The sequence below is a fragment of the Saccostrea echinata genome, unplaced genomic scaffold (genome assembly GCF_033153115.1).
Source record: "Saccostrea echinata isolate AGI-Se365-2 ecotype Australia unplaced genomic scaffold, CSIRO_AGI_Sech_v1 ptg000009l, whole genome shotgun sequence".
Classification (NCBI taxonomy): domain Eukaryota; kingdom Metazoa; phylum Mollusca; class Bivalvia; order Ostreida; family Ostreidae; genus Saccostrea; species Saccostrea echinata.
The window spans coordinates 20744083-20755966 of NW_026889758.1; the positions used below are offsets into that span (position 1 = coordinate 20744083).

General features: G+C 34.7%; 1 protein-coding gene across 1 annotated transcript; it reads right to left on the minus strand.

The window, feature by feature from the left end:
• Positions 1-1778: 1778 nt before the first annotated feature.
• On the minus strand, positions 1779-11489 carry LOC133182523 (putative ammonium transporter 3). Its single transcript, XM_061317369.1, has 8 exons — positions 11348-11489; positions 7874-8423; positions 6717-6788; positions 6128-6187; positions 5972-6048; positions 5744-5892; positions 4601-4768; positions 1779-2174 (listed from the first exon to the last, which is right to left on the minus strand). The coding sequence occupies exons 1-8, from the start codon at positions 11487-11489 to the stop codon at positions 1779-1781; spliced, it is 1614 nt and encodes a 537-aa protein (XP_061173353.1).
• Between the last annotated feature and the right edge of the window lie 395 nt (positions 11490-11884).

Here is an 11884-nt window from a genome sequence, read left to right on the forward strand (position 1 = left end):
TAAATACCTTGAAAAAGACTCCTAATGATTTTGAGGTCAGAGGTTAAACGTCAAGGTCAGAAATTCCTATATTGTAAAAAATGGTTTTAGTCCAGACAATGAACGACATATAATAACTGTATTTCTCTTTCAGCATTTTCAATGAAATTTTATATCATAACTCTCAGTGACTTCAAGAAGACCCCTATTGATTTTTAGGTCAAAAGGTCCAAGGTTAAGACCAGAAATACATACATTGAAAAAAATGGTTTCCAGATACTAACTTTAATTTTCCTTGAGCTTTTTCAATGAAATCTTTTATCATAACTCGCAGTGACTTAAAAAAGACCTCTACTGAGTTTAAGTTCAAAATTTCAAGATAAAAAATTCATATCTTGCATAAAATGATGATATAACTATTTTTCTTTGAGGTTTTGCAATGAAATTCTTATACCTTTAGTCAAAAAGACCACTACTGATTTTGAAGTTCAAAAGTCAAAGACCAAGGTCAGAAATTCATATATTGTATATATAGTTTTCAGATGATAACTTCTCTCTTCATTCTCTCTCTTTGCAATGAAAGGTAAGGTCACGAATTTCTTTCATTTAAAAAAGACCCCTATGAGTTTAAGGTCAATAGCTGAAAGTCAAGGTCGACCTTATTTTTCTTTCTCCGTCTGCGTTCCAGTCTTCCAACATTCTCTTTTTTCCTTAAGCGGGGGACAAAAATTCCCTGAAATAGCTTATTCAGTTGTCATTGACAATAAATCTGTCATTGAATTTATTCATTAACTAATCGATAAATTTTTTAAGTTATTTCAAATGCTAAAGATATCAGCATTATCATTGTGTGAACTCTAAGGTCATGACTACATGTGCGGCTAGGGTCTGAACATATTGTCGTCGGCGATATCATATGCACGTATAACCAACCCAACCCCCCACCATCCGCGAGAACATGTCCAGCAATTTTGCACATTATATCGTCATCGACAATATTTGTAAAGGCGATAATATATGCGGAGACAATAACATGCGCCTTCAAAGACCTCTTAATGTATTATAATGAATTTTCCTCCTGCTCAAGTTTATTTTCCCTTTTCCCCATGAGCTTTTGGGTATTATATTTTCCTTTTTTCCCATGAGCTCTGGGCTTTTATATTTTCCTTTTTTCCCCATGAGCTCTGGAGTTTTATATTTTCCTTTTATTCCCATGGGCTCTGGAGTTTTATATTTTCCTCTTCTCCCCATAAGCTCTGGGTTTTAAATTTGTCAATTTTCATGCTTAAATTGTTGGGGGTAAGAAAGTTATATGATCCATCTTCAGTGAAAAAATCAACAGTAGAATCGTTATGTATTTATCATCCGCTCAAGCAGAATTCCCAGTGTTATAATCCTGTACGTCATAGGAAAGCGCTCCACGTTGTTACTTCACCTCTGGATTTTGTAGCTCTAAAACAATTTGTAGACTGATGACGTTTTAAGAGAGCTCAGTGGTCAAACAATTTGATGTCAATTACTTCTCGAACAGAATTGGATAAAAAAAAATATTAATCCACCAAGACCTCGTTACGACATTGTTACAAACAGGAAACAACGCAATGTACGGTTTAACAAATTATTTGCTGTTGGAGGCGAATTTACGAATGATACATATAAAAGGTTGCTACATGTAGCCAGAATCAAAACCACACACCATGCAACATAGTTAAAGACACAATGTTGAAGTCTTGTCATGAAAAACTGTGTATAAAATTTAACACAGAAAACTTTGATACAATCACAGGACGTTCACATTGTCAAAAAGGTCCTTCTATCTGGCCTGGAATTCCATTACTGTTGTTATTCATAGGTGCTACCTTCTCTTGTTTTGTGAGAACACTCCTGGAAATTTGGTAAGAAAGCCTGGAAATGCACGACCCTCTTCGAAATGTCACACACTTGTTTTGCTCTTTCCTTCTCTTGTTTTCGATATTTCCTTCCTTTTCACAAAGTTGTACATTATCTTCACAATTTTTTACTTTTCCTGATATTAAAGACAGTGGTGTTTCTTCGCGAGTCTCCTGTGAGTCCTGTACATAATTTTGGAGCATGTGTGTTACCAAGGTTTCGTGACCGATCATGTGCTCGGAATAGTCTGCACCCATGAGTTCTTGTTCAACGCTCAGTCTCAACCCAACTGTGAACTTCAAAATCTTAAAAAGAAGTTGATAAAAATCTGAAGATATGAAGAATGATTTAGTGTTTAATCTCTTTTTATTTCAGAATTGATTGTTAGAGATATAAAACTAATAGACTAATTATTAAAGAAGTCCCACCCTCTGCCAGGCAGTGTAACTCTTGAAATTAACATTTATTTGAATAAGTCCTCAGAAGTTTTTAACTTCACATTGAAAATTAATAAAGGACAAATATATTACACAATTTTAGAAGAAAAAAAATTCCTTTAAGCAGGGCTCTAATTGGCGACTAATTTGGTCGCCATGGTGCCTAAAAATTACGATTGGTGCCTAAAAATTTTTGTAAGTCGCCAAATTGGCGACTTTTTTAAATTTACTTGGTGTTCGTCAAATTACTGAACTATAAACATTTTCATTTTTTATAAAGAGCAAAAAAGAAGTTTAAAAGTTAGCAACGGGCATGTCTCTATATATTGACAAATATCAGTTTTTAAATTGGGTTCTAAGAAAAATATACCCAGCGACTAAAAATTTGCATTGGCGACTAATTTTTTTTTTTGATTAGGAATCAGTTGGTGCCTAAATTTTAGAAGGCACATAGAGGCCTGTTTAGGCCTACGAAGAAACTATGTTTGATTGCGGTTACCCGATCGACTCTAATTTTATGCGCCGACCCAAATATTTTTTTTTATTTGCTTGTTAAATCAGGACATTTTTAATTAGTACCTGTTTTTTGAGATGTAAGGTAGGTAGTAAAAAAAATTATGGCTGTAAGGAGAGAGCTTCAAACCATCTTTAAAGAATCCTTTTTCAAAGTTATGCCTTTATTAAAAAAAATTATAAAAAATTCACAAATCACAAAAACAAAATTCTACCTATCTGCCTTATTTTATACTAGGATTTATCAACAGTAAACAAACTTTTTTCTTAGGCCATCACTCGCCTGAAATCCTATGTTTATCAGCACAAAATTATATTGGATTGATTAATTGTGTATTTTGCTTTACGTCCCATTCGAGAATTTTTCACTCATATAGAGACGTCACCATAAACCGGTGAAGGGCTTCAAATTTAGACTTTTACTTGGCACTCAGGGCCATTGAGTAGTGAGGGATCTTCATCGTGCCAACGCCTGCCGTGAAACAGGGCCTCGGTTTTTGATGTCTCATCTGAAGGACCCACAACTTTCACTTCAAAGTGCCAAGCGCATAGCGAAGGAACAGTTGCTACCTTTTTTCTATCGACTTGAGTCAGCCGCAGCTGAGATTCGAACACGACCTTACGATCACGGAGCGAGCGCTCTACTGACTGAGCTACCGTGACGGTCCGATGGTAGGCTGTTATACTGCTTAAGTATCAAAAACATTATTCCTGATAAACTTTTACCTTTTATCCTACAAGATATTTGTTTTTCAATTTAACTACAAACCAGAAGTTTCTGATGAGACTGTAGCTCTACTGGTCTGTATGTATAACAAAGGAAAAGTAGCACTTGGATTTGAAACTTTGCAACATGCAACAATAAATAGAATTATGTATCTTAATGTAGTCTACTTCTCTGCCAAGTTATATTGAAATCAAAAGAAAACTGTAGGAAGACTAGCGTTTTGAAAGTATTTCACAGAAATTTCTGTTTTTAGTAACTATGGCAACACCGTTCATCGAAATAAAAAACCGATGCACTAAATTATGTGTCTTAGTGTATTCTACTTGTGTGCTGAGTTATATTGAAATCAGACAAAAACTGTAGGAGGAGTAGCGTTTTAAAGGAATTTCACAGAATTTTCTATTTTTAGTAACTTGGCAACACCGTTCATCGAAATCAAAAACCGATGCACTAAATTATGCATCTTAGTGTAGTCTACTTGTGTGCCACGTTATATTGAAATCAGACCAACACTGTAGGAGTAGTAGCGTTTTAAAGGAATTTCACAGAAATTTCTATTTTTAGTAACCATGGCAACGCCGTTCATCGAAATCAAAAACTGATGCACTAAGTTATGCATCTTAGTGTAGTCTACTTGTGTGCCAAGTTATATTGAAATCAGAGCAAAACTGTAGGAGGAGTAGCGTTTTGAAAAATTGTTTACAGACGGACAGACAGACAGACGGACGGACGACGGACACCTTACTATCGCATAAGCTCTTCTGGTCTCTGACCAGTAGAGCTAAAAATTTAATTGTGTTTTCATTCACATTGTTATTCCCTAGAAACTTACTAGTATTTAACATTTTATATTGATTATTAACTATAAAGATGATCTTTGAAGAAAATGGGTAGATACATTTTACTTTTCGAATTCAGTGACATTTTTGTGAGCATTTCAATTGCTTAGCCGCTGATTTTCAGAACCTGAGGGACGGACAACCTTAACTGCTGATTTTCCGAACACCTTAAGTGCTTATTTTCAGAGCCTGCGTGATGGACAACAATTAATTACCAGAAGAATAGCCAATGATAAAACAGCACTCCACACAGAAATCACGACCACAGCAAGTAGCTGAACTCCAAGCAGGTAGAAACCACCACCATGAAAAACACCACTTCGTCCCATCGTGGTGTTCTCCAATGGATCATATCTGGCAAACAGACCAACAGCAAGCAATCCCTGGACAAAACGACGAAATTATAAAATTAATTTTATTTTGTAAAATGTTTATTTTTGTGTCATGAATGCCGATGATGGTAATTAAGGTCACATTATGTTTGATTATTCAAACTTTATCAGAGTAAATATAGTTTTAAATTAACATTTTTTGTAATATATGTAAATATACATGCATCTGGAAATTTACACCGTAGACCTACCTTTTGATTTTCTTTTCTAAATATACATACATGAACATTTTGACCAGTTTGCTGTTAATTTAGTAAATTCTAAAGACTTTCAAATAATTTTATTGCTTGTTCAATTTTTAGTGCCAGAAAAATGACAATTAATATAAAAATGCAGAAAGGTAATTGATCATATGAAGTAATTTGGAACGTTTTCTTTGTCGCAATTTTGATTTTACATAGAATGGCTATATTTGGTGCCATGATTTAATCAGATAAAAATATTAAAGGAGAACTCCTAAAAAGTATTTATGTGTAAGTTGCAACTAAACCCTTGTGCTGAAAGACGGATATTGAGTATTGACCTCCGTTTTTCTTTTGAAGTTATGAGTGAAAATATTGAAATTTTTTAAGAAGAAATCAGCAAAACTTTTGATTGCAGAACCCAACCTCCTGCTCTCGCTCTTAAGTCCTTGGGACTTTCTATGATATATGCTACATGTATACTGTCTTTATATAATTATTCATAGTAAAATTGGAATGTAGACTTTTCGTCTGATTTGTTTCAAAGTTGTGAGTTCCAGGAATAAGCCAAACATTTCAGTTCACCCAAGTGTCAGGTATCTAAAAATACGTTGAGTAATAAAGACATGTCATATCTAAAAATCTGTTTCAAGAGAGGCCATGATATGCAAAAGTGATATGATATACCAATATTGGCAATCAGATGGTTAACAAAGGCATTCTGGCCATGGGTAGCTTTGTAAGATTTAGGATTCCGAGATTTATATAATATTTTTCCACTTACCCATATACCACAGGTCCCATGTACAGAACTCGCTCCAACAGGATCATCTATCTTCAGTCTGTCTAAAACGTGTATTGACAGCATCGACAACGCCCCGCCCAAGGAACCAACCACGATCGCCTCCCATGGTCGAATTACCGCACAGGCACCTGTAAAAAGTTTTAAAAAGTAAATTTACAAATTGGTTTATAAGAATTCTGTTGAAAGAGAAAAATTGAGCTTGCTTACCTGTTATGGATACGAGGGCACCCAATACCGAGTTCACAATGCAACCGATGTCGTATTTACCCTTGAATCGAATATATCTGGAAAAAAGAAGTTAAGGTTTAAATTCTTTTTTCAAGCCAATCGATAAAAATCTCCTATTTGTAATTTTCGACTCACGAGATAAGGATGCCAATCGCTCCTCCACCAATGGACCCGTTCAAAGTGACCACAGCCGACCTGCATCAGTGATAACACAAATTTTAGAGGAATTGAAACTTCTTTGTTATCATACTTCACTAAATTTTTACTTCATTAAAATCTAAAAATATCTGTTAAATACGGAAGTGTATTGCTGCCAATTGGTAGTTAAAACATGTAATTAAAAAAAAAAAGATTAAAAAAATCTATTGACCTACAATATGATTTAAGTTTATCACAAGATCCATGTGACCAAAAAAAAGTCCTGCCTCAGACAACTGTCCTTGAGTGTATTTACATTATAGAAAGAGAGCCAAGTATACCGTCTTTGATGTGACTTCCCGGTGACTTCCCCCAGTAATAAAGTAATGTGTTACGTCACAGAGATGGCAAGACAACCATTTGCATGTCTGCAACCATTACTATCGACTACTTCCTTAACTACAAAGCTCCCTTCATTTATCCCATTACAAGTGGACCGATAAGTCGACTGTTCTGACGCAAGACAGCTTTGATTCAAATTTACCTAAAAGAAGATTATTAACGAAAGTCAGGGACTCAGACTCACTTTGCCGCCAATTTCCATTTGCCTCCAGAGATTCCGAAGGTACTTCCACAGTTAAAAGCCAGCCATCCCCACCTGCAGAGGAAAAGCGCATCAGTAAAACTTTAACAGTACATGTAGTTGTATCAAAATCAGTTTTCAAAATATAAAGAGAAAAAAATCACAAACTCAGTGATTGATTCATTTGCAGATTAAATAAGTGGCCAAAAGAATTTATGGTCTATACTTTAAAATACAACTGTTCGATCGAAGTTGTAATCAAATATAATCCAAAAATATGATTTTTTTTTCCGCATCAATGGGATTAAAGGAAAAAGTCAAAAGGAGTATATTGCAGCCAAAGATGAGCTATATTGATAGCATAATTATAGTTGTCATAATTATTGACCACTCCTGGAGATCCAACAGTGAATTTTAAATGTGATAATAACTAACAAGTATGAGAAATAAAATATGAAGTATGTTTGAGACACGGCTACTGATGCATAAAAAGTTTAAAGAACATGGCCATCCCGCTAATGTTGCCATAGCAACCACCACCACCAGCAGCGTGGCCATCAGCAACAGCGGTCAGCTTGATGGTTGCAGTGGCTGGAATGGATGCAGTAACAGTGCTGATGACAGTGTGCTTGTACTGGCGGGGTGCAAAAGCAGAGGTTATTTGGTACCCATGTTTAAAGGTTACACAACATTCTCAAAAAACAAGTTTTCATTTATTCATTGTCCTCCAAGTCAGATTTTTCTATACTCTACAATCTAGGTAGATTCTAGATCTTAAAGGAAAGATCAAATAATTGTACATTTTTAAGGAGAGGCCGGGGTATATACTTTTAATATTCTGAATTTTTATAACAAAGAAGGTCCTGAATAGGGTTTTTTTTTTTTTTTTGGGGGGGGGGGGCTTCATTCATTCTATGAATTATGTAAGAAAAACACCCTAAAATAACATTTGTATTGCAATTTTAGGGGAACATTTCATATGCGCTAAAAAGATCTATATGTTAGTTTACAGTGTTGAGGTAGATCTACCGCCTATAAAGTCCTAAGATTCCTAATAAAATTCTTTTTTGTGGAAATCGAGCTTCCAATTCAATGAGAATATAAAGGTTTGCATTATCAAGAAGCATAAAAAATAACAAAGATTTTTGGGAAATATTTACCAGAGCATAAACATCCCAATCAATGCACTGACGGGATTTCCAAGAGGGAGCGGTTTGATTCCGTTATCATAACGACCGAGTCTCGGTCTGAGAATAATAGTCGCAACAAGTGCAGACACACCACCTACAAGATGAACGGCACCCGCCCCCGCCACGTCAACCACCCCTAGTGTTCTTAGGAATCCATTAGATGCCCACTCCCAGTGAGAAGGAATGCAGTAAATCAGTGTATTGAAGAACGAGAAGATGATGTAGGCAGTCATCTTGGTTCTTTCCGCCATGGCTCCAGATACTATCGTCGTTGCTGTAGTGGCGAAGGACATTTGGAACACAAATGTGGAATAAAGAATTCCCATATGTTCGTCTGAGGTATCCACGAAGAAGTACCCTACTCCACAGAAAGGATTGGAGTACTTGCCGTCTCCAAAGCTGAGTCCAAACCCGATCATCCAGTAAGACAAGCCTCCAAATACAACATCCACTGCGTTTTTCACCATAATGTTTACTTCATTTTTGCTTGAAATGCAACCAGCCTCAAGAAGACCGAATCCTGTCAATCGAAAGACAGTAAAATAACAAAATTTGTATTGAGAAAAAAATCCTTTATTCAAGGTGTGTAAACCGATAGGGTTTAGAAAGGACATTTTATTTGAAAATTTAAACTTGGAAAATGTATATGCTTATATGCTGGACTTCATTTAATAATAATATCATAATTATTTGAGGTATTAACAGTGAACTTATTTATTAGTGACAGTAAAATATATATCCTGGATGGACAGTAATGGTGTGCCAAATACAATGACTGAATTCAATAAATAGCAAGGAGACTTTAATTTCATGTACTATAATTATCTTGATAGAACAGCTGGATTATGATGCTGGTGCAATGTACTATAATTTGGTAAATTGTTTTTGTAAAAGAATTTATCAGAATAGATTAATCAAATTCTTCGATAATGAGTAATAGAATTTAAAAGGAAATGCAAAATAACTATTAAGATATTATGAATGAGCAATAGAATTGAAAACTTTGAAGTAGATAAGTAAAAGAGCTTTGGGTCAGAACTTTTACTGTGATGGGGTGCATGGGCACTGAGGGTATAAATATTACAATCATGGATAAACCTTGATTGGGGGATGATGCTATATTAGGGTTCTTGGTCACCAGACAGAACTATGGACAAAGCGTAGATGGCAGGGCAATGGTAAGTCAATGAAAAGTATTTTTATATCCGGTATTATGAATACCATTTGAGCATAAGGTACCCTACTTGCGAGAAAAAACTATACCTTCTCTCTCTCTCTCTCTCTCTCTCTCTCTCAGTTCTTGAATATTTTGGCTCTATATAACTTTTTGACAATACTTATATCAATCTAAAAACTCTTTCTATAGTAAAAGTGAAAAAATTCAATAAAAGTGATTTTTTTGTACCTTTTACTAATAATGTACAAAGATTACTTATTATTGCAAAGCGTTGCAAAAATTCTCCTTTCTATCTATGTAAAGCTGTTTTATTTGCATTATTCATAATCAATTTTGACGTTGCATGACATCAAGTTTTGACCTTGAATAAACAACCAAACTCAGACAAAAAAAAAACACTACTGATCGCGTCAAAGTTAATGGAATTCATGAAACATGATTTTGGCTTTTCCATCAGAGAGTCGTACATGCTCTAAAGTCAGGAATTCTGACATTAAAGAACGTTTAAGCCCTTTGATTTTTAGACCAGCTTATCATGGAATCCCTATAATATGTATGGTATTAATTTTCATTTTTTGTGTTTTGATTAAATATTGATTTTCTTTTTTTTTTTCTTAAAACTAATCCCTTAATTTTCTCGTTCAATCGTTTTCGGATACAAGTTTGCTGATTATTCCCATACAGATAGTTATTAGGAATAAATAACAGTTCATAATCATCAATAATTCTAGTAAAACTGAAGAAACGGTACACATACAAAACATGAAACAAAAGGGCTTTTCAAACATATTGAGAAAAAATATTTTTAAAAAAACGGTCTGCGAAGTCCATCTTTTTGCGTGTATTCACAAGCGAGAAACTGGCTAAAATGTAAAATTTTCAAAAGTACACCATTTATTATTTTGTTTAAGAAGATCGTTATGTAGATGTTTACAATAATAGAAAATAAAAAAATCCGCCCACCCGCCCGAATTTGATGAAAATTTAAACTTTAAATATGTGGTCCTATGGCCAAAAGCTGAAAGGTCAAGGTCGACTTTTTTCTTTCCCCATCTGCAATTTTTTCTCTCCATTTTTCTATCCTTTATGCCACATGGGGTTGTGGTATAAAATTTCATTGCAAAAGCTCAAAGACTCCTCGAGATATTGCCCGGAAACAAAAGAGTTACACACAGACAATGTATGAATTTATGACCTTTGACCTTTTGACCTCAAAATCAATAGGCGTCTTCTTTAGGTCATAGGGAGTTGTGATATAAAATTTCATTGCAAAAGCTTGAGGGCTTCTGGAGATATCGTCCGGAAACGAAAGTCTTACACAGACAGAAATACAGACAGCTAGACGGACGGACAGACAGACCCAAAGTTATATCCCTCACTTTCATGACAGCGGGGGACAAAAAAAATGTAATAAAAAATCACGATAAAATACAAGACAAAGAAAGTAGAAAAATAAAATTATAAGGCAGTTCAAAGCTGGGTCATGTCGGATTTTTGGTAAGGAAAAATATCTCGGATAACCTAGGCCTGCAACCACCACCCAGCGTATATAGATCTATTAAAAGAATTGATATCATCGGCCTCAGAAGTGGCCGATCTATATGTGGTTGTGTTAGAAAGTGAACAGAAATGAGACTTTTTTAAGTTCGGTAAAATAATTCGTTAATGATAATATGTATAAAACTTAAAAGTAAAGTATTCTATAAACTTGCTTTAAACAAAGTCTTAATGACCATTATATTTGTCAATTTTATTTTCTTCACTTTGCATTTATTGTATTGTCCATCACTGCCTAGTGCAGCAAAGTCTGCAGAAATTAATCATCGGCACGTGATAAAGATCTAAGATACAAGCGTGTGAAAGTATACTTTTTTATGGTCATTTGAAGATCTGAATATGATAATGCATTCTTATCACCTATCATTGATTTTCATATCAATGAATCAGTTTGATTAATTAACAAATGCACTGAAAGTACGTGTTATTTTATTTTATTTTTTAGACAATCTGAAAAATCTTACGTTTTTCTACTTGGTATATAATGTATCTTAACAGTGTTTAGCAATCATGAAAAGAGTTATCTTTATAACCATGCAGTTTTGAATATGTGCGGATCTAAAGGGGCGGTTGTTTATTTGTTTGTTTGTTTGTTTTTTTTGAGTGGATATGACCCCCCCTTTTAAAAAAAAAAAAAAACCCTGGGTCCGCACATGTTAAACCAACAGAAATATTTAATTAAATGTAAACCATCCAAGTGCTGGACAAACCTGATTGCATGGTAAAGATGATGAATGAACTGGTTAGGATCCACGTGGCGTCGTCCCACGTGATGGGACCCACACTGTTCGCACCAATCATACTGTACACAGTGGTTGGATGGGAATTCGTTTTATTAATGCTGACTGTCATATTACCTGTTCAAAAAGTGAAGCTGTGAAAAAAGTTCAGTATCTTAGTACATTACATAGAAATATCCTTATTTAAAGTATAACATTGAGAGTAAGGGCCTCCTAATACACGCATGGAGAAAATTGAGAGCAATACAACTTGTCCGATCTCTTCGTGATCTCTGAAAGCCTCGAAAAGTTCGTGTTGTGTAAATGTTTTGGGAAACCATAAAGAAAAAATGAAAAATTTAGGATACTGCCACATTTTATGTTGTCGAGATCACTGAGCGATCTAGGCGCTCACGGAGATCCCTCAGAGATTGTCCTTGATAAAACTACATTTTTGTATGTATGTTTATTTTAAAGATGTATGATGTAGTCTATCCTAAATGAATTTATCCTTCTTTTATTTCACAT

Coding starts and splice junctions, on each gene's coding strand:
- LOC133182523 (XM_061317369.1), bottom strand. CDS start 11,489: ATGACAGTCAGCATTAATAAAACGAATTCCCATCCAACCACTGTGTAC. Junction 6,188..6,716: donor AAATGGAAATTGGCGGCAAA/GTGAGTCTGAGT, acceptor TCACTGATGCAG/GTCGGCTGTGGTCACTTTGA. Junction 2,175..4,600: donor TATCATTGGCTATTCTTCTG/GTAATTAATTGT, acceptor CTTCTTTTTAAG/ATTTTGAAGTTCACAGTTGG.